The sequence below is a fragment of the Cinclus cinclus genome, chromosome 27, assembly GCF_963662255.1.
Source record: "Cinclus cinclus chromosome 27, bCinCin1.1, whole genome shotgun sequence".
Taxonomy (NCBI): Eukaryota; Metazoa; Chordata; class Aves; order Passeriformes; family Cinclidae; genus Cinclus; species Cinclus cinclus.
Genome location: NC_085072.1, coordinates 4,270,402 through 4,295,857, shown reverse-complemented (window position 1 = coordinate 4,295,857; position 25,456 = coordinate 4,270,402). Strand labels below are relative to the sequence as shown.

Sequence of the window (25,456 nt, the reverse complement as noted above, 5' to 3'; positions counted from 1 at the left end):
ATTGTGCAACCCAAGGTGCTCCCAGAGCTGCTCCCATCCTGGGGCAGGGCTGGTTCCCTGGGAACACATGTTGGGAGCTAAGACAGCTGAAGTCATAGCTCAACTGTGCTTCCAAATCCAGGAGCTGCCCCTAACACAGCAGTGTGGGGAAGGGAGGGGGGAGGGAAAACCAGGATAAGAAGCCTGAGCCTGGAACGAGGTTAACAAGTTTAATTCTGTTTGTGGTTCATAGAACCAATAAATGCATCAGTGGAAACAAACTGCAGCAAAGTTCCAATACTGCCTAAAATTGAAATTCAAGTTCAGACTTGCACATTCCCCCTCTCCCCTTTCCAGGGGCCCTGGGAACTGCTCCTGACCCTGTGAGAGGTGCTGAGGCCATATGCTATCCCGTATCACCTGTGCTGGGCAGAACTCCCTGGGCTCTCACTGGAACAGAGGAAGAATCCTTAAATAAGAGGCTCCACAAAGTAAACTTTGATATTTACAGTCTGGGGGGCTCCAAGAGCTTTTGTCCTCCCATGTGTGTGGATTTTGCGTTACAGTCCTTTTTACTGGGTCTTCAGAGCAAAGGAAATGCTTGAATTCTTCAAAAAAACCCATGGACTGAAGTTGCTGGAGCAAGGAATTTGCTGTAAACAACCTGGCCCCAGCTGTGCTCAGCCTGCACATGTGGAGGAGCTGTGGGACCCTGCAGGTGGGCACCAGGGCTGGGCAAACCCTTGGCATACCCTTCCCATACACAATGTCATGAAAATCTGAAAAAGCAGAAGAGAGAAACCTCTCATTTTCAAGCAATTAATGAAGAAAAAGCAGGAATCCTGTGGCATTCCACCTCAGGCAATCCATTCTCTCGCTCCCCCCAGGGAGAGGGAGCAGCACAAAGGTTTGGTGAAACAAAATCCAACTCCTGTTTGTGGGCTCTGGGCAGTTCCCAGTGGTGCTCACATGGGGCTGCTCCACACGGTTGTGTTCCAGTGTTTTCCTTTTGGGATCAGGGCTGGCAGGTGGTTCTGCTGTCCCATCCCAAGCAGCTCCCCAGCCCTGCTGAAAGATTCCACCCGGTGCTGAAAACCCCACAGCTCCTTCCTCAGCAGCCACAGCTGCTCCCTCTCCCCACGAGGGAACTTGGGCACATAAAGCTCTGAGGACAAGGTGCATCCCAAAAAAACACCCAGGTCATCTCCTTCTGAGACTGAACCAACCTCCCTCACCCATTCCTGATAGTAAACTTAAAGTTTAAACAGTGCCATATAAGGAATTAATTCCTGCATCAATAATGCCAAACTTGGGATTAAGTGGGAATGAAGTGGAATAAGTCTCATATGCTGCATCCATCTCTACACAAGGAATTAGTGGTGGAAAAGGGAATCTGAAGGAATTTCTGTACTCTCTTGACCCTGTTCTTGTGGGAAGAGTGAGCTGTGTGCCCTCACTCCACAGTGGGAAATCCCATCTCTGTTTCCAGGTGACAGCAGCCCTGCTCTCCCAGCAGGACCCTGACCCTTCTGCCACCCCTGTCCTGTCACTGCCCAGGTACTGAAGTGACCACTCTGCTCCTGCCATGGCCTCTGGTGAGCACAGCTGGGCAAGAACACAATAAAGGGTGAAAAAAGCAGAAACCCCAACATGGACCATCTCCAGATGTCACCACAAAAGCTGGAGGCTGAAAGCCACTCACAGATGAAGAGACATGTGGTGTCCACCCAGCATCTGACCTGGTGTTTGTGGGCTTACCATGCCCTGGCTCAGTGCAGCACTCCCAGGCCAGAACAGAGCAAACTCCTCCTCATTCCTTCCATTTGTCTCAGCCAGACCCCCTCCCTCCCTCTCCCCAGTCCTCTGCAGTCACAGCTGGTTTCAGTCCTGGAATTGGACCTGTTTGGCAGTGAAATGACCAAACCTGCCCTGCTGGTGCTGGTCCCCTGTCCCTGGCAGTGCTGGCACCATCAGAGCTGGAACAGGGGGTTGTACTTCCTGATCTCCTGCAGAAGGCGAGCCTTGTCCATGTTGGCTTCTGCCAGGGCCAGTTTCATGGTCTGGAGCTCCCTCTGCAACTCTGGCACTTGCTTGAGCTACAAGAGACAAACAGAATCAGGCAGGAGTCTTCAACAAGGTACACAGTGAGCTGCTCCAAGGAAAATCAGGAAATTTTGGGTTTAATTACACAGTGAGATACAACCACACTGACAGAATTTCTCTTCTGGGGAACCTCTTGATTCCTGTTTATCTAGTAAGGAACTGGACACACTGAGAAAAATGGAACCAATCAGAAAACAATCCTTGACCAGAATCAGAAAGGGAACAAGTAAGCTCATGCTGGGCAAGGTGCCCTCACTTCTCAAAACACTCAGAGGAGGAATAACAGGCTGCTCCTCGGGGCACTCCCTTCCTGCAGCTCACCACACTTGCCCAGGACTGCAAACACACAAAGGCAAAAAAGAATTTCCAGCTCTCTGTTGTCCAGACAGCAGTGACTCACCTGCAGCCCACGTGCTCCTGCTGCTGGGGTTGGTGAGACAGACTCTGATGGGGCCTTCTGCTCCTCAGGGACTGACACAGGTTTTTCCTGTTTCACTGAGTCCTTCCCTTGGGAAGCTGGAAAGCAACAGAATCCATTCAGGTGTGGACATTCACACAACAGAGTGTGTGAATTAAAAAAATAATTTATTTCCTTCTTTTTTTTCCCTGCTCTTTTTACATGGGGAAATAAAATTCTCTTTTCCCTTTTAAAATGGAGAAACTAAAAGGTAATAATGGATCCCGTCTGTGTGTGCTTAAGAAAACACCAGATAGGAATTCTCACACCAGGGAACAGAGACAGGGACTGCTCCCACAGCAGGAAACACTAAGAGGGATTGCTCCCATCTCAGAGCCCATACTTCCCAGCAGCAGGCCATTGCCTCCCAGTCTCCTCCAGCACAGCCTGGTGGTGCAGAGGGACAATAAAACCACCAGGGTGTTACTGACCTGTGAGACAGAAGACACCATCATCCCTGCGCCTCACCACAATGTGATCCATTGCCAAGGTGATGGGGACAGGGCCAGGGGAGGTGGGGTACACTGGGGGGCTGTCATCCTGGAGAAACATGAAGCAGAGAAGGCATGAGCAGCTGTGACAGCTCTTGAAAAGATTTCCCTTGCCTGCAGCCTCCTCAGGAGCAGCATTCCTGACCTGAAGCACTGCCAGACTCATGGGGGTGAGTCCACCCTAGGGAAAGGCCTGGCTTTATGTACAGGGTGTACAGGTACACACTTTCCTCGTGCTCCTCATTTATCCCTAGGGCAGCCGTTAGAAGCAAAATCAGTCTCAGGAAAAGAAAAGCTCTACAGAGGTCCCCAGCAATGCCATAGCATCCCTTCCCAAGTGCAATCCTGCAAGTGAGCTCTGCCCTGGGGGGAATCTCTCACCTTCAACGTGATTTTGGCATCCACCACCTCTATCTCCATGGGGATCACCTCTGGGATGATTTCATCCTCGAGGAAGGGTCCCAGGCTGGTGAGGCAGGACGCGCAGAGCTCTGTGGAGCAGCTGTGGAGCAGCACTCTGAGGAAGCCGTTGCGCTCGGCCAGCGGCGAGCGAGCGGCCGCGCACGGACCCGACTCCAGGCGCAGGCACACCTCGGGATGGGGCTGCCCGGCCCCAGGGCTCGCAGGCTTCTCCACACCTGGGTCTCCTAGAGCTGGGGCACAGAGATCTCGCTGCACAACGGGATGCCAGTGATCAGATATCAACTCAGAAAGGGCATCGTGGAAAGCCCATTTCAGTCCAAAAGCGACTCCAAAGTGACCTTGGTCTGACATCACCCCTCACATGAGAGAAATCCAAATTTCCAAGGACTAAGAGCTCACAACACTGAGCTGGAACTGGAGCTGGACCGTTTAAGGTCCCAGGCACATCCCTCTCTCACCACACTTTAAAACTGGCCTCGTTTTGCATGTTCAGGACTTGGCTCAGTGCCCCACTCACCCTCCAGAACTGCCCCAGTTCTGCCCCCCAGAACTGGACCAGCTGCCCTCCACAGTGTCCCAACTCCATCTCCACAGCCGACCCAGTGCCCTGGTTCACTCTCCAGAGCTGACCAGCCTGTCCTCATCCCCTTGCTCCACCATGGCCACTGGCAGGACTGGGGAAGGCAGGATCAACAGCCTGGGAACTGCTCACACTTTTTACTTCAGGTTTGGGGTTGTAACTGCTTTTGGTTTTGTTTGATTACATTTTTGGGAGTGTTGGGGGGATAGTTGCTTGTTCTTAGGTTTGGCTTATTTTTTTTTTATTCAAATTTACAGGAAGGACTGTAGATCAAAAGCATTTTTCTCAGAGCAGGAATAACTTCACTGCTTCCCTACATACTTTATTCACTCTTTTAATTCATTTCATGCAACCTAGCAGCAATTTTAAAAATCCCAATCAATGATTACTAGGCACCACAGAGCCTGACTGTGCAGGCACTTGGGAAACATCTTTCAAATGGCAGATCTGAACCCTCACACATGAGTTGTCTTCAATCCTAACCACCCCAAACACTGAGACCCCAGTGAATGGAATATTCCCTGAGGGAGGATGGTATAAAACCTAGTTCTAACAGTGCAGTATCTTACCCACGTAGCCACGCAGGAACTGCCACATGCCAACGTTGTTCAGCTGCTCTGGAACCACGTTCATCACTTGTAAAGCCACAGATAAATCATCTCCTTGTACCTCTATTGCACAGTTCACATCATTCATCTTCAGCACGAGGACAGACACCTGGAACAGCCACCAAGAGTTCATGGGTTACAGCAAACACTTCCAGAGCCCCTCAGGGACAGAACCCCAGTGCCAGGCACTGACCAGCTGTAGACTGGGGTCTTCACTCTGGGATGTGGAGCTGTTCACCTCAGGGGACACTCCACCCTCGTCCTCTGCCACCAGGCTGTTTCTGCTGCCCGTGTCATTGTGGGCCTGGGGAAGCTGCCCTGAAGGAAGAGGGTCCAGGCTGGGTTCTGAAATGGAAGTAACAACAATTCAATTCCATTTCATTTTCTGGAAGTCCTGATGTCAGCATCTGCCTGAATCTCTGTCCTCTCCGGAGGTGCCATCCTCTGGAGAGCTCTCTCCAGCTCCTCAGATGAGTTTAAGCAATATAGGGTTGAAGTGAAAGATGTCCAGACTACCCAGTATCCAACCAGTCCTTCCCAAATGCTGTGTACCATCCACCACCAGCACATCACAGCCCCTACAGTCCTCAGGACACCACTGAGACATGCAGGGTCATCCCACACTAATTTACCCTCCTCATCTCAAAGAAAAGACACCTACAAAAGCAGAAAGAGCCACTGTGAGGCAACTCCTTAAGACCTTCAGAAACAAGGAGCAGCAAAAGTAGGAACACAGCATGGACGAGCTGCCTGTGGCACAAAGCAATCACCCCCGTGAGAAGAGGGCAGGGAGAGGAAAAGCCAAGGGCTTTACCAGAGTCTGTGAGCATCACGAAGCCATCACTGCCATCACTGTCCACTGACAGCCCGTCCTCGGGGCCACTCCCATCCACGGATGTGGTGTCAAATGAATGCTGGGATGAAGTCCTCTTCATGGAGAAGAAACGCATCCGGCCGCTGCCCGCCCCGCCCGGAGTCACCGCTCCCTCCTCTGCCTTGGGCACAGAATCCCTACAGAAAAACCCAACAAAAACCAGTGATAAAGGCAGGCAGCCTGAGCCTGCAGATTATCTGAGTGCTGGTCTCTGACCACTTGCAAGTCAAGACTTCAGTATCCTCAGCAGAGCCCCACGAGATAACACTTAACCCATCTCCAATACAAATACAATGGGAAGAGAGGGAGTAGCTGCCTCTGTCTCCCTCTGCTGCAGTCTGGGAGCCTGGCCTGCTCACCTGGCTGGGGGCAGGGACAGCATCCTCTGCATGGTGGAGGTCATCTTGTCCCGGCTCAGGCTCAGGGCATCCTTGGTGAGGGACATGGCCTCCTTGGTGAGGTCCATGGTGGCATGCAGAGCTTCCTTCGTGGCATCCTTGGTGATGTGCAGTGCACTGGAGAGTTCCACCTCGATGTTCCGCAGCGGGATGAGCTCTGTCTGGCCATTGAGGGCTACACCTCCTCTGCCTGAGGGCTGCGTGTCCGAGGCTGGGCTGGAAGGGAGAGCAGGGGGGCTCTGAGGGTGGCTGCTGGTCTCTGCTGGTTTTTCTGTAAGCAGGGCTTCCATAGCTTCATGTGCTTCCTCTATCAAGCCTTTCTCCTCTGTGCCCTTACCGCGGGGAGCTGTACTCAGGGCTCCGTCGCTGGCAGATCTCGGGAGCATCTCCAGGGGGACATTGGCACCAGTGTCCTGGACCCTGCTGTCCTCTGGGAGCTCTGAGGTGCTGCCTAAGCCCTTCTCCGAACTGCTCTCTGATTTCAGCTCCCTCTCATCAGCTGCCAGCCCCTCCTTGCTGTCTGAGGGTGAGAGCTCGGACTCGATCAGGCTCGTTGTGTCCGAGTCCAGGGATCTGGGCTCCACGACAGGCCCTGGAGCAGGGGTCATAAGCAGAGCCACCTCAGCACTGTGGAACATAACTCCCACACAAGCTGACATGGGATCTAAAGGAGACCCAGTCATTTCCTGGGTATCTTTGGCCAGCTGCTCCTGTAGTGTTTGCAAAACTTCCTTCATCCTGAGCAGCACCAAGTACTGGTAGTGGTTGAGTTGAACTTTGACATGGACAGAGGAGGACATGAGAACGTGAACATCAGCAGAAGCTTCCAGCTCTTTACTGTCTACTCCATCATCAACTTCACAGTCAGATTCTCCCAAGATATCCATCGTGTCCTGAGTCTTATAGATATTCTTCAGATCCTGGTCAGTCTTTGATCTTTGACAAACACTGTGTTCTCTGGAGAGGTTCTCGTTCTTGAAGTGACTGCTAAAGCTGGCAGAAGGTTTGATTTTCACCTCAGAGGTGGCCAGTTCCTGTCGTTTAGATATCTGAGCTTGCCCCCACCTCTTGGGCAGGCAGGCCCATATGGAAAGGGGAAAAGGGTCAATAAAGCTAAGGGCTCTGCCCTTGGAGCTTTCAGCCCCCTCAAAGCCCAGGGAGAGCTCACTGAAATTCACAGACCACAGATCCTCAGAGGCAGAGGTTTTGTGAGGCAGCAGGGGAAAGCCTGGGTGCTTCTGTGGCCTGTCATCCACCTGGTAGGCGTGGCGCAGGAACAGGGTGTGCAGGAGGCTGAACCTGTCCTGCGCCCGGGGGAACTCCACGTAGCTGGAGTGGAAGAACTCCGACCCTGCAAATTCACGGAAGAGGCTCTGGAGGTCCTGGCAGCTGCAGCAGGGAGCGTGGCGGGTGTTGGTGGCTGTCACCTGTGACATGCAAACACACAGGGCCCGCGGCCGGTCCCGGTGGTCTGTGACTTTCTTATCCACGGGGATGCTGAGCTGCAGGGGGAAGAGAGACACGATAAAGCATGAGTGAGAAAGGAATAGCAGAGGTTTATTCTGGATAAGAACTTCAGCACCAGTTTTACTGCCCACAGACCAAACCAAACCAACACAAGTGGCAGACAGAGTAAAGCCAGAGGAAGGCAGGTTTGTCTACTCAGTGTGGACTCCAGCCATGTCCTGGTCTCATGTTCCTTTCACAGAGAGAACACTGAAGACTGGGAAAGGAAGGAAAAGAACGGTACCTTCAGCCTGAAGCCATCCAGACGGACATCCACGTGCTCATCCTGCTTGCCTGAGTCCTCCAGCTTGTAGATGGCTTTGAACTGCTCCAGGCTGCGACACAGATCCAGGCAGAAGAGGTTTATCCAGAGCACACTTGGTGTGTCCAGGGTGAGCATCAGGCCATTCAGCTGCATGTACAGGTTCGGGCACGGAACTAGAAGGAAACATTAATGATAGCAGCAAAGGCCCCCTGGGTGCTCTGCGGCTCAGTGCAGAACCTGCACTGACAGCACCAATGCAGGGGCTTCACCACCCCAGGAGACATCTCGGAGGGGGAGAAGCTGTGGTGCACCCAGAGGAATGAGGCTACACACTGGCACAGCACCCAGAGCACCCCAGGGCCCTGCTCCTTCTTGGGCTGAACCCCAAGAACTGGGCAAACAGCAGCTGCTGCAATTCCTTCCTGCAAGCACAGCTCTGCTTCCACATTGTGCACAAACTCCATCCCACCTTCCCCCAGGGGAAAAAAAAAATACTATGGCAAACATCAGAAAACTAAACAACAATGGACAGAGATTATCCAACAGATAACATGTCTAGACCATTGATGACTCTAAGAAACTTGTGAAAGAAGGTGCTAACCTTGATGTATTACCTGGAAAGTCCTGATTGTCCGGGAAGTAATATTCTGTGAATTCAATATGGATTGCAGAGACCTGGTCAGGGAGTTTGAAGATTTTTCTACTACAGGAAAGCAAGGTGGAGGGTTTCTTACTTTGCTGCCCAGCTGTAGAGACCTGAAAACAGAATGAAATGCAGAACTCAGACTTGGCAAACTCAAGTGTCCCAGTGACCCCGCAGTTGCCTGTATTCAATCTGCCTCATTTACACATCAAACATACACTGCTTTCACACAAAAATATCATTTTCTTATACCTGCTGATACTGTCAACTCCTCTCCTTTGAGGGAGTTTAGTTCTTTGTGTCTCCTGTCACTGCTAGTAAGAGCTGTGACAAGCAGAATTAGGTGACATGAGCAAACAGAACAGAAATCTGTTACAGCTGTCTGTAACATCCATCATATGATGGCAAGTCCGTCATAGTATCTGGTGCTGCAAAGAGCAAAATGAGCTCTTGGATGGATACAGGGCACATGGATGCAGGGCCTGATCCAGGGCAGAAAGCCTGAGGTGAGACTTACTCCTCCTTGGTCCAAAATCCACATCCTCATTGATTTCTCAAAGGCACGGAATGTTTTACACTGGGCCTGCCTAATGCTTGGTGTAAGCTTAGGTAGGAACAAAGGGCAGAAACCAGTGGTTATGCAGTTCCCTCTGAACATGAAAACTATCAGCAGTTCACTCTTGGGTTAAATGTTTTACAGGCAACATCATAACAGCATTTAGGTTCTCCAGGCAGCGCTTTGGATGTCGTTGGATTTGCATGATTCTTTCAATCATACCTTGAATCATACAGTTTCCTTTTTAGAAGTGCCATTACCATGTGCAGACAGTGCTGAGGTCCCTACCTGGTGCACATCCAGGTCATCCACCCGCACCACCACGCAGCTGGAGCGCAGCCGGTGCCAGGGCGGGTGCCGGAGCCGCGGGAGACTCGTGGGAGGAGCCCGGCCCTTCTCCGGGGGGCTCTTCTGGGGACTCTGGGGAGGGTCTGCAGGGACAGACAGGCAGAACCAGCAGGGTTTTAGTCACCTTCTTAGCACCATCAGTACCAACACCTCTGTGCTTACTGAGCACAACTAACAGCCCCAAAATTAGAAATGGATGAACGCAGCTGGGCAGGAGAAACACTCAGGACTTTTGAAGGAAGAACACTGTGAAAGGCGAGTCTGTTCTGTGGCAAGAGAACACATTCCTAGGCCAGGTCTTACGTATGTAATTTCATCCTTGTATCTTACAGAGAAACTCAACAATAATCCACTGCAGCCTGTCCATCCTTGCTGCAGTGATCTCCCAGCCATTTTCTTTTGCCATGACATTGATGACTTTTAGAGTGCTATGCATTCCTGCACCAAAAAATCAGCCTGCTCAGCTGGGGACAGGCAACTAAAGGTTTTGCTGTTTGGAGCAAAATCGTTACCACCTCCTGCTTTACTGGTTTTATCAAAGACCATTACCTGGTTTCCTTCTGAAAGGGGAAAATGGAGTCCTGGCAAACGTAGGGTCTGTTTCTTCATAAAACTTCTCCATCTTACTTTGAAATTCACTGACCAACTTCTTTGCCCACTGTCCCCGAGTCTCCATTGCTTCACTGTACCTCACCCAATGCTTGCAGGCATCTCCTGCATAAAAGCAAATATCCCCACTTTAAAAATGTGGTTTATTTCTCACAGTCCATTCTGCAATCATAGAACAGTTTTTTAAACTCATCTTTTATCCCCCTCCTGTGAGGCCACAGGCTCCCTACCTGCCCTGTGGAAAGGATAATAATCAAAAGCCATTCTCCTGAAGGTCAGCTGGATGGCACCGCCCAGCATCCCATGCTTCAAAGCACCTGTGAGGAACAGAGAAACCATGGTAAGCCAAGCTCTGATCCAGGAGAATTCAGAACCATAATGCTCTGACTGCCACCACAGCCAGGATTAGGAATCTGCACCAAAATGTTGTCCTAGGCAAGGAGAAGGACACCTCAATCCACCATTTATATGGTAAGAACCAGGCCTGGAAACTCAAATCCCAACCTGCAAAACCCAAGTGCTTCCCGGCCCTCTTCCAGACAGAAAATCACTGCCCTGGCTGTTGGTTTCTCCCCTGCTGCTGTCTTCCCTTCTCCTGACCTGACTCCCGGGTGTGGCTGTCGTCGCAGATGTGCAGGTCCAGGCGGGAGATGAGCAGGTGGTAGGAGGATTCCTTCATGTCGTGCTTGTCAAAGTACTGCCCGATGCTGCTGGCATTGGGGCTGGCTCCAAAGGGCTGAGCCCAGGACTGCTGGGCACTGGGAGCAGGGGGGGTGATCTGTGGGAGAGGGACAAGCTCAGTGAAAACTCAGAGAAGGAAAACACAAAGGTTACAATGTAATTAATTAACTCATACAAGTCTTCCAGACTGTAAGGCATCAGTTTATAGGATTGAATTGGGATTCCCAGGGTCTGGATCCTTTCCTGTGCTCTCATGAGCAAAATTCTTTGTGGCTCTGCCAGCTGCAAGCACTTCTTTTGGAAGATGTTTTAAGATTCCTAGGCAAAAAAGGCCAAGTATTCCCCATCCCTCCTGTGCAACCTCACTATGTGTGGATCCCTGTTTCCCTGGAGCTACCAACTGCAGCAGAAATATTCTTCTTCCCTCATCCTTGACTTGGAAAATGTGTTTTATTAGCAATGAATCCCACTGATTTAGTCACCTCACTACCCCACGGCAGCCCACAGTCCCCAAGACACTGACCTGACATGAGTTCCCATCAAGGAAAACGCTGTAAATATGGGCCAGATGCCACACAACCAGAAACTGCCCTTTTCCCTGGCAGACCAACATCCAAACTCACTCACTTGTACAGACTCTGGTGCCAGGCTTTTCCTCTGCTGAGCAGATTTCTCCATGGCTTCACTCAGAGACTCAGCATATTTCATCATTGCTTTCAGCTGAGAGTCTGTCAGCACCCAGAGCAGGTCATCCAGCAGAAACATCAGCTTGGAGGCCACTACGTTGCAATCTTTGGTCTGAAACAGCAGAGAAGGAGTTAGGACTTGAAAAATTGCCTCCACAGACATAGAGTCTTCATAAAACACAGAAGCAGAAAGAAGGGAGGCTGCTGTGAAACTCCTCTGAGAGATGTTATCTGGTGCATGTCCACAGCACCTCCTCTCAGATGGAAAGCAGTCAAAGCCACCTCCTCTTTAGGAGACAAATTGCTCAAATTGCTCACTGTTTAATTCTTTTAGGTTTTTTATCATCACATTTTCACTGACAGCTAAAAATCAGGCTGCCAGGCTTTCAGCTCCCAGTAAGGAAATGACAGCTTTCCTTGGGATGTTCAAAGGGACTGAAAAACTCACTCCATCCACGAGATCCTCCCCTGGGAAAGAAACTGCTTTGACATTTGGTAAGAACACAGCTGTCTCTGACAGAAAACATGGAGACATCATCAGTTTGGGCTCAACATTTCTGAAGGGAGAGAAGGGCTGTTGAGGACTGTGGGAGGAAATAGTCATCATCTCTGGACCAGGCAGTGGGACCACATTCTGCAAAGCATGGAGGAAACCCTCACCCTTCTCTTGAGAGAGATCTGGATCCTCCCCTGGTTGGTGATGAGTCTCAAAGGAGTAGTGATAGGATCCTGATCACCATTGTCTGTGGCATCTGCCTCTATCCGCAGAGTCTGCCAGGTGAGCTCCTTGAACGTCAGAACCTGCCCACGAGGAGAAAAACAGCAAAATGCTGAGATTTTCACAACTTCAAGGATTAAAAAAAAAAAAACAAACCAAAACACTCAGAAGACATTAAGTGAAACAAGGAAAAACCATTCATCACACTTTTCTCCTGTGATCCCAATACAAAAGCAAGGGCTCACCTCTCCCCTCTGCGGGTCCGTGATGCGGGTGAGGCGCAGGTCACTCTGCTGCCAGTTGGGGTTGACACTGTAGCCCTGGAGCTGCCACAGCTCAAAAGAAGCGTGGAAGGCCTTGGAGTGAATTTTGATGGTGATGGAATTAACAACAATAAACATCCCCTCCACGACCTTCTCAGCAAAGCCATATTCACTGCAAAGAGAAGATCCCCCCCATGTCACGATGAGAGGCCTGGCAGAGGTAAGGCTCACACAGAGAGGTTCTTAAGCAACACCAAAGGCACTTAAACCCAAGAGCAGGGAGGCCAGTGGTGAATCAAGGAGAACAGCAGCCCCCACACCCCAGTAGGATGTCAGGGAGAAGCTGCAGGGCTCAGGGTCTGACCTCTGTCCAGCAGCAAGAGCAATGGGGGACTGTCCATTGGGTGGCCGAGGCTCCTCACACGTCCTCATCTCCACCTCCACCTTGTCCAGGTACTGCAGAGACACAACATGGGAGCCATGAACACCACACCAAGCCTCAAGCTCAGTCCATCAGCCCTGGGGTAAGATTCCAGGGCAGGGACAACCAGCTCTGAAGTCTCAATGCTCATATGTTAAAGCTCTCACACCATCAGTGCCAGTGGGTAACCTGAAATCCCAGGAGTGGGGAAAACAAACAACAAAAAACAGGCACAGGGTTGCCCTGGACTTCCCTGAGAGCTCATCTGGCTCCATCCTGCAGTGAAATGAGGGACTCATGGGAGGGTACTTGTGGCCCTATGTGCTAAGGGCCTGGAGGATTCAGGTCCAAAGAAAATTTGAGCACTTGATGGTCTCCCTCTCCAGAATTTTTCTCAAGTAGAAGAGATTCAAAAAAGTGAGGAAGAAAAGGAAGAAAATAAGAAGGAAGGAAGAAGGGAGAAAGGAAGGAAAGAAGACAAGAGAGGCAACATTACCAGACAGATTGGATGTGTTTTCAGCTTTGTCCACTGGATCTGAAATGATAAAGTTGAGGTTATCAGCATGATCTTTGCATTGGAAAGTTTCAGAAATTGCAGGAAACCTTCTCAGCCCAAACTTTGAGCCCCATTTCCCTGAGAAATGTCCACAATGTGTCACTGTATCCAGGTCAAACAGAGACACAGACAAGGGAAAAGATATTCCAGACACCAGATCTACAAACCCAGCTGAACTTTTGGATCTCATATATCATTAGGAGTAACAGATATTCTGCAGGTCAAATTCTGCTATGGGGAACATTCCTGGCCTTTAAGAGTTTACAACTAACTGCTGCTGTTACTGGAAGTCACACAACTCTTTTGAAGACTGTGCACAAACCAAAAAGCTCCATTTTATTTTCATACAGGAACATTCACCCTGCAGTTCTTGTAGGAGGGAGAACAAATGTTTGTTACTAAACTGAGCAGATCTGACTCTAAAAACAGAGCACATCAGATGAGTAAGACAAGCTCAATTTTACTGTCACTTGGCAGAGTAGAATCATATCTCTTTTATAGAAAGTCTCTTTGATGTCCTTAAAACTTCTGAGTTCAAGTAATGCAACACTGGTTAGTACCATGTAAAATTAAACCAGGCAGCTTATAACAACTAAAAACCCCAGAATTTTTGCTCTAAGAAGCACAAGGAGGAAGAATTTGTAAGAGTTCAGTGTGCAAAGTGCAAGTCCATGCACAATCCCAGCGATTCTGCATGTAAATGGATAACTTCATCCATTTGAAGTTGCCTCAGCTCACCCTGATGGAGGCCTTGTTGCAGTAGACCCGGGTGATGGCAAGCCAGGTGGGCAGCTCCAGCACATTCTGCAGCACCTCCTCATCCAGCTCCAGGTTGGTCAGCTGCCCCTGACCTTTCAGCGTGCTCAGGTTGATTTTGTCTGGAGAGAGATTCTTGGTAAACCTACAAGGAAAAAAAGAGGAAACTAAAAAACAGCCACCAGCAAAGCTGCTGAGACTGCACAAGCATTTCAGAGCTATTTTAATACCAGAGTTTGTGTGCTGCTTTGTTAAACCTTTTCTGACATTGTTAAACCCAAGGCAAGTTGGTTGCTCCAGAAAAAAATACCTCTAGACTTTGACATTTGGAGGATTTTTTTTTTTTTTTTTTTTTTTTTTTTTGTTGTAAACTAAATTCAAGTTTGAGAAACTGAAAATTTTCTTCTAAAGCTCTGGATCCTGGAAACCAGCAAAACTGCCCTAGGACAAAACCAAAGAAAACCAAAGCCCAACTCCAACAGCTCAGCAATTTTATTCCCCCCAGAACTGCCATGTCAGCGAGGGAAAGTTTAATTCTCTGGATTCTTTTCACCCAGGAAAGCAGAAGATCATTAATGAACGACAACTTTTGTGGCAGTCTCTTTTTAACCCCACCATTGCAGCACAGCCTCTCTTGTCAGCAGGGCCAAACAGCAACTCCCTTCCCAGAGCCTTCCCTCCTCTGTTTTCTCTGCTAGAAATTCCTCCTCCCCAGGGCTGCCAGCGTTTCACCTCCTCTGTGTGCAGCCCTTCACATCCCTCATGTGCCCAAGATTTCAGTGGCATGGATGAAACACTCGCAGCAGGACTGCTCAAGAGTGGAGGATCCTGGTGTGAAAGTCTCTGACTTCACTGAAACCAGAGCAGCCCCTGAGGAACCAGAGGAGCCAGTTCAGAGGGCAGCAGATCACAGAGGCTGGACAAGTGTCAGCAACACTTTTCTCCATGTCAGAGAACCCCTCTGTGGCAGCAGAACCCCTCCTGTTTCCATCAAACCTCACTCCTGTGCAGGAGCTGCCACCACGGGAGCAGGGGGCTGCACTTCCACCTCACCAGATTCCAACTTGAAGAGCTCCTGCCAGACAACTTTCCCACCACTGAATCCAGGGCTTATTTCACACATTCCTCCATGCAATGCTAATTCTCATTCTGTACAGTGGTCCAGAAAGCAGGATGGAAAGAAAGCCCCTATTGTAAGTGTAAGCAGGAGCAGGCTCCCAGTCACACACTGCCCTGCCCCTGCACCCACAGGGACTGCTCTGGGAGAGCCATGAGGGGCTTCAGGAACAGCCACAGCTCAAGGAGGAGAGGAGGAACCATAGCCACACTGCCAGGATGCAGCTGCTGCAGCCCCTGTAGGAGCTCAGGGTGCAGCACAAACCTCGCTGAGGCACTGGAGCAGCAGCTGAGCCATCAGCACAGGGCTTCTTGGGGAAAAGGGCCTTCCCAAAATAAACATTTTCTTGGAGGAGAAAGTCTGACAGATGTATTGAGATGCTGGTGTCAACCCCGTACTATTGATGTAGCACTGCTGCAAGGGGAGGGCAGCACGCAGCTGTGAGTTTGCTCACTGCTTCTCTTCCCTTTCCCTGCAAGACAGCTCCTGGGCCCTGCTGTCCCCTCCCCACCAGGCAAAGGGACACGCTGACACCTCAGACCAAGCTTACAACACCTGCCAGGCTGCACATTCCTTTCAAACCCGTCATCCCTTGAACCAAATGCTTCTTGCTTGAACACGCCCAGGGAGGTGGCTGAGGTTAACCTGGCTTCTCAGCATCCACAGCAAGAAACTGAAAATTCCAGAGTGTGTTCCAACAGCTGCTCCACTGACAGGGAGCACTGAGAATCCACATGATTTGGGCCTGGAGTCCTGTTGTGAGCACCCATAAACCTAGACATGGTTGAAAATCAGAGCAAACACCTCCAGAGGCAATCCAGGGGCACTCTTGTGCTGTGTCAGAGAACCAGCTCTGCTGAAAGCTGATGTCACTGTGTCCACTTGGTATTGGATGCTAAGAATAAACCAAACACAACATGGACAGGTGGGTAATACCCAGCACTTAAGCTCAAAAGCTGGCATGGGCAGTGATCAGCTCCCACTGGCTGAGCTTTCTCACACCTGCACTGAAGGATCATCCCTGGGCTGGGAGCCTCATCCCAGGATAAGAGTGCTCAGAGGAGAAGCTGCTTTCAGCTGGTAATGCAGAGGAAAAGTACAAGTGTTGCCTATAATTCTCTACTGTCAACTCTCTAGGTGGGGGGGAATGATGCTTTAGCTTTTTATATAGTTTTCATATATACGTAGATTTGTAGATTGCTAATGCATGGTTGAAAGTTGAAACTCCAGTAGTTTTCCTACCCTTCCCCCCTAGATTTTAGAACAATAAGCTGACCTTCTAAACACATTCCTGAAATACTGTTTAGTCTTATTCCAAGGAGATCTACAATAAAGCATAAAAGAAGTGGGGCAGAGAACCCCTTGGACCAGCTCCAAGGGGCTGACCCAGGGGTGGGCTGGGGCAACTGAATCGCTATTGGATGTACCTGTTAGATATCCTAATTAACTAACATTATAAAATTGTAGAAATTCAATTCTGGGTGTTCCCAACACCACCAGGACACCTGGAAGCTTCCACATAAAGGTCTGGCTTTTACTTTACTCTTCTAACACAAGGACTTTTTTTTCTTTTGATTATAGGCAACACAAGCACATGTCTGAACCAGGGCATCACTTCCCTTTAGTGTGCAGGTGTATCAAAAATACCAACACACTGTGAAGAACCAAAGCTGTGAAACAGGACACAGTGTAGAACGAGGTATGAAACTTGATCCAGCCAAACCAAGCAACTCTTGATCACCATCTCCAGGGAAAGGCTGCAGAGACCCTGCTGGGCAGGTACCAAATCCATCTCTGGTGCTACCAGACTCCACTAAAGAATCCTTTCATGAGGCATTCCAGACACACCAAAATGTGCCATTCCACCCCCAAAGCAGAGCTTACAGACCCCACCCATGATGGGACAACAGTAGCTGGAAGTTTTGGAAAAAAATAAATCTCAAATGGAAACAGATTCTTTCTCTTAAACCACAAAGCCCAAATTTCCCAGGGTATGTTGCTCATTGTCAAACCCTGCTTTCAGCTGCTGCCCTGTACAGGAATCCCAGACTTTCCATGGGAATAACCCCCACACTTGAGCCACTTCACCACCCACATCAAACAGGGCTTACAGGAGACCTCAGGTGTGAGTTCCTGAGAACACAGAGTTCACAGGTGCCAGGTCTCTGCTGTTAACTGAGAGGAACTGCTTTGATCAGTGGCAGGGGAGGAAAAGCAGCGAGAGCACAAAGTGTCAGATGTTTGCTGGCAGGCTCTCTCCATTCACACTCACCCACAGCAACGTCCTTGGCAGCATGGGCTGCTGGCTTAGGAAAAACTGAATGAAAATGGTGGCTATCGGGAAAACTGACACGGGAGGATATTTGCACCTTTTTTTTTTTTTTTTTGCAGCTCCATCAGAAGTCAAGCAGAGCTGAGCCAGTAAACTCACAGGGCAGCATTCCTTTTGAGCCTGCTGGGATTACTGTGACAAAAGTCAACCCTGAAAATCTATTTGCTCAATCATCAGCTTGAATATATATCAAAACATGATGTCACTTCTGAAAACAACTGCCCAGTTCCTCAGCCTGCATATCCAGAAGCCACAAACTCAATGATTGCATGAAGAATTTGAGTAAATCTGACCGCTGGCCCAAAGCCAGGCTAGAATCATAAATAAATTTATGTTCACATTTGTAGCTGTCTCGCCACACTGTCTCCAACTGAGAAAATTCATGGACAGAATGTCAGAAGACATAATCTGAAATCATAAAACTTGTCCTCAGATCCCTGTCTCATTACCCTGCTGCCACATGGATCAGGAACCTTCTTCTCAAACACTCAGTTTCTGCCTCAGCCTCCTCCCTGCAGTCCTGCAGCCATCACAAGCTGCTGTACACAGCCACCATCCCCAGCTCCACATCAGCATTTCTATGAATACCTTTGTCACTATGGCTATTATACGGGAGAGCTAATTAGCTGTACACCAGTGACCTTGATTTTGTTTAATGACAAGCAAAATCTCTTGGCAGAAGGAAGTGCATGACTTGTGACACCAGACACAGCTGCAGGGAGCAGCTGGAAAAGTCCCTCCAAACAAAGGTAAGGCAGAAAGGAGGAATTGATCAGCTCAGTGGGAAACCAGCCCAGGAACCACTTGAGTTTTTGCCTCCATAAGGGTCACAGCAAGGGAAGAGATCAAGATTTTCTGCTTTGATTTGGAATTTGGAATACAAATACAAATATACAAAATATAATACATAATTTAAGCAATTATGACAGGAATTGGACATAGGGGAAAAATCCCAACAGCTGTATTCTGACCAACACAGATTTGCTCCTTCCCAAAAATCTTTTCAAGTCTTGCCTGGTCTGGTTTCAGACAGGGCATTTAGTGGGATTTCCATCTTCCTTGGGAAGATCTCCTACAACCCAAAAATCTTTGTGGTGTGACATTTCACCTCAAATTAAAACCTCTTATCTCAGAAGCCAAAGAGTATGTTCACTAGAACAAAAGGTTCACAACTGCTAAAAGGAAAAGTCAGTAACTTTTCAAATCAGGGCTGCTCTCAAGGAAGGCAGCAGCAGAAGCTTTAAGTGAACCACACATGACTGAGGATGAGCTAAAAAATAATTTTGGAGGAAATAAAACCAGGCAAGTGACCAAAACTTCTGTAAAAGGGGAAAAAATAGCTGCCTCGAAGACGCACAGGAAGAACTAAAAGCTTATTCAGGAAGAAAAGCCATTTTACCTCCTCCAACTTTCAGTGTTAGCAGGGACCACTCTGTCTGAGAGTGGGCACACAGCTGCTCTGCAGAATTGCACAGGAGGAAGAGAAACTCACTGAATTAGCATAGGATGGGACTAATTATTGCACAGTATGAGATGGAGTTGGTATCACACCCTCTTAGCACAAAACCATTTAGAGTTTAAGGGAATCCAATCAACACCAAACTGCCCAATTGTTAAGAAGACAGAAAGCACCACATTTAAAATCATCTCATCACCTGTGCACAGCTCTGTGTACCCCAGGTATCCTGTGAGGCAGCAACACCTTCCCAAGTGGACAATCAGCTTGAGAAATTCACTCTGCTTGGGTTACAGGGCAGTTTCCACATAAGGAGGTACCAGCCTGTCCCACACTCCTTATCAGGGTGGATTTAGGCACATCTGGTATCCCTGTACACACATGCCACTGCTGGTGGCTTTCCATTATCAGCTTTCTGTTTTTCCAGGCTTCAACTGCACTGAATGAAAGGCTGGGCCTCTCAGTCACCCGAAGCCAAACATAAAACATCCTGATAAAAAATCAGTTGTCTTGGCTGTGTGTTACCTCCTGCAACACAACCAGACTAAGGGAAGGCTTAGGAATTCAATTCAGAGTTAAACTTACAGGGAGAAAAATCAGCATTTCCAAGCAGATCAGACTGAACTATTACACAGAAAAGAATTCCAGCTCCCTCCTCCCTGAAGGTTGCAGCCTCCCTTGGCACCAAGGACACTTTCTTGACTCAACAAATATTTCTCTAGAGCATTCTGAACTTGCTTCACACCCACCAGCACCTCACTGGGTACTGGGAACCCTGAAAAGAAAAGCAAGAACTCATCTGAGAGGAGAAGAGGCCAGGTCTCTACCAGGGGCTGAACTCTACCTTTGCTGAGGAGCTGCTCTGCTATTTCCAGCTCCTTGCCTGGACACTCAGTAAATTTTAAATGCCAGCTGCCCCATGCTCTCAATAAATGTGGAATGCAAACCCTCGGCACTTGCCAGGGAATTTCCCAAACCTAATCCTCAAGCTAATAACACATGAAAGAAAAACAAAAAGAAACCTAACAAATACAAACAGTAGTCCAGAGCTCCACTTCTTCATCCTGCAATCATTTTTGTTTCCAGTGTGCAGAAACAAACAGGTTACTACCTAATTCAACTCAACTGATCAACTGCAGGGGAGGCAAGGGCTCAGGAAGTTCAGGAGAAATAAGAAGAGCCCCTTTAACAGCCCCTTTCCATCAGTGGGGCTGAAGGGCTCTGGGGAAGTTCCATAGGGACAGCACAGGGCTCTGCAAGCCCAGAGCTGCAGTGAAGGAACTCTGGACACGTTTTCCTCCTGAGCTACTCAAGTGTAATGTACCTCTGCTGCAACAAGAGGCTATTTAGCATTCCAGAAACGGCACACACGTGTCTGGAGCTGAGGAGAAGAGGTTGGAAACACTTTGCACCCAGCAGCTCCATAAAACTGATCGCTTGGTTCTCCCAGCAAAGTGCGGCACAGCAACCATGATTTTACAAGGGAAGGCTTAAGACTTTGTGGAGGGAAAATGCCATGTCCTGTCTGTGCCCATTCCACCCTGTCTTGAACAAAGAAGAGGCAGATGTGTTGTTACTTTACCCATAATAGCTTGGGGTTCTGCCTTGCCATCAATAATTCTTCTATATTAAAATTTTTAGGAGTAAAAGAAGCCATCAAAATGTACTGGGAAAATAAAATATTTCCAAACTAAAACACCAGGTAAAGAGTTTACATCCAGTCTTACATGCTTTGCTGGGTACAGCATGTAAGAATTTAGAGACAAGCTCATCACCAGGGGTTTGGTGCTGCACCAGCAGCAGCTGCTGGGACCTGACAGAGCTCCTTCCTCATAAACTACCTCATAAAGTCCTGCCACAAAGTGCTTCATGCTCTGGATCTGCCCTGGGCACTGGGGCACCATTACCTGGCTGAACAGCACGTGCTGAACCACGGCAGCAGGACGCTGTGCAGACGGAAGAGTGACGGTTTTTATCAGTGTTTAACAGCTGGCAGCTCTGTGGTTTCATGTACTTCCCACTGCTGCAACAGCTATTTTAGGCAAATTATCATCTTAGAGATCATCACAGAAATTTCCCTGATCACCAAAGGAGGATATTAAAGCAGCTAAAGCCAGAACTGCAAAGCTGGTCAGAGGTTTTGCTGTATAAATAACTTGAGATTCTGTAGCTTCTTCAGGCCATTCCCAGATGCAATTTCTTTACTTTCCTCCTTACCCACCATGCTTGCTAAATTGCTTCCAGGTAATTTATAATCAAGGTCAGGAAACTGGGAGAAGCTTGAAGGGTTGGTAGTAAGCAAATCTCTCTTACTCGTCATAGTTTTTGATGGCTCCAAGGGTGTCCCACGGTCCTCATGAGCTGCATGTGCCATCCTGTGACTGCAGCAAGGACACAGCTGCAGCACAGTGCTCGAGCATGCAGTGATGCTGCAAAACACTTCAGGGCAAGGGAGAGGCAAACAGAGCAGGACTTCAGGGTCTGTTCTCTCACAGCAGTGCCCAGACTGCAGCATTTGGGCAAGAAATCCAAGTTGAGGGGGGAAAGTGCTCTTTAGACTCAGGGAACTCCCCACACTCCTGTGCTGGGCAAAGAGCTGGTGACATGGCCTGACTTGCCTGGTGCAAGCCACAGAGTCCATTCCAATGAATTCCTGAATGGCACAGAATAAATCCCATCTTCTTGGTAGAAGAACAGCTCTGTCTCATCTGCACACCTTTTCTGAAGGGAGAGATGGGTCCCTCTGAGATAGCACATCCAACTTCTGCCATTCTGACCCCAGGGAGTCTTTCACTCCCTGGCAGGATGACAACTGCAAAGGCCTTTCTCTGCCCTGCCTCAGCCTGAGTGCAGGTCTGTGATGGCAGGGATGGACAGGGAGGAGTCCCAGTCCTGAGCAAGGGGTCCCAGACAGCCCCAAAGGCAACTGCAGAACAGGCAGGACTCACACACAGCACAGTGCTGGGTCTGGGAGCCAGCTCTCAGTCCTTTGTGTTGGCACAGAAGCAGCACAACTGCGTGGAAGGGATAATACCAAAGGCATCTTCAGGGCCAGGAAGGGATTCCAAGATCCTCACATCCAAACTAGGAAACAACAGCCCCTAGGACCCCACGCTGCCACGCCCACGTGTCCCCGCTGCCAAATGGGTCCAGAACAAACTAAAGCTACACCGAGAACCTGCCTGGTCTCTTCACTTACCCATCAGCGGCAAATGACAGAGGGCAGGAGTCAAGGCAACCTCGCCTGGAATTGATGCAAGGCCTAATCCCTGGAATGGAGAGGCACTCCTCCATTCCTCCTCCACTGAGGTGCAGCACCATTTATGAGAAGCTGCAAGACTTTATTTCTCCTGGCTGAGTACCTCACCTGCCCTGAATAAGCACCTCAGTGTTACACCCTGCACATGCTGCTCCCCTGCTCTCTAACAGTGCTTTTAATTCTGTTTCTAAAGCCTGTCTCACTTACCTGAAAAGGTGGCTTCATCCTGTGCTGAGGACAGTTTGCCAAATCCACAATCTGCTATCCACTCATTTCTGTGCTGCACATCTGTTACACATCTGCCTGCACTGGCGACACATGCTCTGCACTGTCCTCTGCAAACAGGTCTCATTTTCCACACAGGTTTTCCCCTCTGGTAACACCTCTGCTGTTGTTAACTCCTCTCTCATTTCTCCTCTGCTCCCTTTTCACTCTGCTTTCAGAGGTTCCCAAAGTCACTCCTCAGTTACAGTTCTCTGGGGTCCCTGTCACAGTGAGACACATTTGTGGTCTCCTTCCCCTGTGCTCAGACCTGCCCCCCAAACCCCAGTCCAGCTGCTCCTCTGCTGATACCAGCTTTTATTTCTTCCCAGCAGGACTGCACGTTGCATTTCCTCTGGAAGCCATGTCCCATGTGCCTGTTACTCCACAAGCTCACAAGCTTCAACACGTGTCCCAAAAGAAAACGTCACAAAGCAGCTGTTATAGGCAGCAAGGGATAAACCTCTCCAACGAAATTAAATAAAAGCCATTTTGGCATAGGTTTCCACTGCAGTGCTGAGAACTCAAATCCCAAAGTGGCACATGAAGTCAAGGCAGTTTGGCTTGTGGATAAACAGGGCCTTTGTCACACCCTGGGAACACAGATCTGCTGCAGCTACACCAACACTGCTTAAAACAAAAACAAAGGCAGCAAGAAGAAGCTACTATCAAATAATGCCAGGAAGAGGTAAAGGCAGCCCACTGATTTTATTTTAAAGAATCAGATGTGCTTCCATGAATAATTACAGGCTGGGGAACACAACCATGCTCAGAGCCAGCAGCCAATGCCCAGGCAGCTCTCAGGGAGCCCCTGATGTTGGGTTCCAAACACTCCCCAGCAATGCAGCCCTGTGCCTGCCTGGAAGCAGCAAGAACTGAAACCACCTCATCTGTTTGCTTTTCCAAGCTAAATATAGGACAAAGGAGTGAAAGGCACAGATGGCGAAAGCTCTGCAAGTTTTTAGGTTCTCCTGCTCTAGGAATTTAAGCTGCTGAAGCACACCACAAGGCTAAGCCTTATCAAATACCTTCCCAACTGAGCAAAGCCCCGCTGCACTGATCCCCACCGTGACCACCACGGCCATCCTGTCACACACGTGACGTGGGATCACAGGAACAGTCAGGTGAAACACTTCATTCACATTTCCCTGATCCAGCAGCCTCTCCTGCCAGCTTTCTTGCAAATTTTCCACACAGAAGAGGGACGAAAACACACCCCCATGCAGAAAGGACTCCAAGTGGAGACACAACAAAAAGAACAAGGAATTATTTCATATGCAAATGTGAGCAGAAAATAAAGGCAGATTAATGATTCAGTAGCAACATTCTTCCAGGCAAACGAGCGTGGCCGAAAGAAAACCCAAAGGGAGGGTGAAGATGAGGCATTTAGAGGAAATAAAACTGGAACAAAAAAACTTAATCTTTTTTATACACATTAAACTGGGTTCAAATTGCATTTCTGCAAAGATCCACAATCCTTTTGCAAGTGAAGGGCAGGAACAGATCAATCCCCCAAACAACAAAGTCTAGATAGTAGGGAAAAAAGGCAGAAATGCTGAATGTTTTGGGACTCCTTGCTCTCCTTGGAACTGCCCAAAGGATACACAGGTGACCACTAAGAACTGGCCCAATCAAAGGGAAAAAGAGGCCCTTTGGGTAAGAATATGCTGCACCAGTGGTAAGGAGAGACTGAAATGCAAAATTAAGCAAAAGAACCAGCAAAATTTTATTTATGTAAAGAGAGAGAATTGTCCATAAGATCAACACCCACAGGAGCAGCACCCAGGAAAAAGCTCAGCTCTGTTTCACCCTCTGTCAAGAACTGCTCTCACCCACCTCTCTGTGCTATGAAATACTTGAATGCCTCCTTACCAGGAGGCTGAATCTGGATTGACCGCAACACCCCTGAGTGACGTGAATGATACAGAAAGCTCGAAGGCTTGGGATGTCAGGTGTGACAGAAATCCATTTAAAACAGCACCCACAGCAGCTCCAGCAGCAGCTCCATCAGTCCTCCTTCAGGACAGTGCCGAGCGAGCCAGAGCATGGAGCAGATGGTGATTCCAAGACAGACCCTGCACTGCCCACTCAGAGTGTGTGCGGGTGGTCTGGGGTTACAGACACTCCCAGAACCCACCTCAGAGGGCTGAGATTCATGGAACACACCAGCACTGACCCCACACAGATCACTTCAAGCCCCTCACTCTGCAGCTGAATCCAGCAGCAGGGATGGAAAGGACCTGCTCAGAGAACACAGAGGACAAGCTCTGTGCAGTGCTATGCCCTCATCTGCACCCTCACAGGTACGGTACCTTTCTGTTCACACTCCTCTGATCCCGCAGCGCTGCACAGCGAGGTCGTGCCCGCAGCCATGAGGTAACACAAGCAGCTCTTTTCTCGCCGTGAAGGGAAACTGAGGCACCGCTATGTGCCCAAGGCCCGCCCCGAGCAGCGGCAGAGCCGCGGCCGCAGCTGCGTTCCCCCAGCAGAGCCTCACGCAGAGAGCACCCGCTTTTCCTCAACGCCCCTCGCACCCCTTGGATGAACTTCACTGAAAATGACGGAATACAACGCCAATACAACGCCAACGGAATACAAAGCCGCTGTCAGGCCGGGGCTGCTCGTGCTCCCCTCTCGCCTCCCGAACTCCCGCTGCCCGCGCCTCAGGGCCGGCCCCGCCGGGCCGCGCTGGGCAGCGACACCGGGGCACCGGCCGGGCTCGGAAGGCTCCGACTCTGCCACCCCGGACAGGATGGGCCCGCTGCCCCGGACACCGGACAGCACAGTTCTCACGGCCCTCGGACACCCCCCGGGCCCGCGGCTCCACAGCCCGAACAGGCCCTCAGCCCTCCGGGCCCGGCAGTTCCCCACAGGCGCTGCCCGGCGGTCTCCAAACCCCCAGGCCCGGGGCCTCGTGCCCCGCAGCCCCCCGGGAGGAGGAGGATGAGCAGAAGGAGGAAGAGTAGCGGGCGACTCACCGGGAGAGGTGCTTCAGGATCTGCTTCTTGATGATGCCTGCCATGCCGAGCCGGCGGGTCAGGCCCGGGGGCAGCGGGACCCCATCGCGTACCGCCCGCTCCGCACCGCCCGCCCCCTGTCCGCACCGCCCA

At 49.8% G+C, this 25,456-nt stretch overlaps 1 protein-coding gene across 3 annotated transcripts; it reads right to left on the bottom strand.

The window, feature by feature from the left end:
* Positions 1 to 195: 195 nt before the first annotated feature.
* BLTP3A (bridge-like lipid transfer protein family member 3A) lies at positions 196 to 25,456 on the bottom strand. Of its 3 annotated transcripts, XM_062509739.1 has the most exons (21): positions 25,325 to 25,456; positions 13,904 to 14,066; positions 13,106 to 13,144; positions 12,553 to 12,644; positions 12,171 to 12,360; positions 11,868 to 12,008; positions 11,149 to 11,319; positions 10,441 to 10,618; positions 10,071 to 10,157; positions 9,781 to 9,945; positions 9,172 to 9,314; positions 8,299 to 8,440; positions 7,664 to 7,857; positions 5,875 to 7,415; positions 5,456 to 5,652; positions 4,835 to 4,986; positions 4,603 to 4,750; positions 3,412 to 3,683; positions 2,971 to 3,079; positions 2,483 to 2,598; positions 196 to 2,075 (listed from the first exon to the last, which is right to left on the bottom strand). In XM_062509739.1, exons 1-21 carry the CDS (start codon positions 25,366 to 25,368, stop codon positions 1,950 to 1,952), a joined length of 4,410 nt encoding a protein of 1,469 aa, XP_062365723.1. In that variant the 5' UTR covers positions 25,369 to 25,456; the 3' UTR covers positions 196 to 1,949. The 3 variants fall into 3 exon arrangements, 2 of the variants coding, with proteins under 2 accessions (XP_062365723.1, XP_062365724.1); XR_009934009.1 differs by lacking the exons at positions 196 to 2,075; positions 2,483 to 2,598 and having other exon boundaries at positions 3,412 to 3,702; XM_062509740.1 differs by lacking the exons at positions 196 to 2,075; positions 2,483 to 2,598; positions 2,971 to 3,079 and having other exon boundaries at positions 3,340 to 3,702.

Bases quoted from the DNA above. Each gene is read 5' to 3' on its own strand.
- BLTP3A (XM_062509739.1), bottom strand. From the start codon at position 25,368: ATGGCAGGCATCATCAAGAAGCAGATCCTGAAGCACCTCTCCCG. The intron at 12,645-13,105 runs GTAATGTTGCCT...GTGTCTCTGCAG, and splicing joins AAACACATCCAATCTGTCTG to TACCTGGACAAGGTGGAGGT. The intron at 8,441-9,171 runs GTAGGGACCTCA...TTCTGTTTTCAG, and splicing joins ATGACCTGGATGTGCACCAG to GTCTCTACAGCTGGGCAGCA.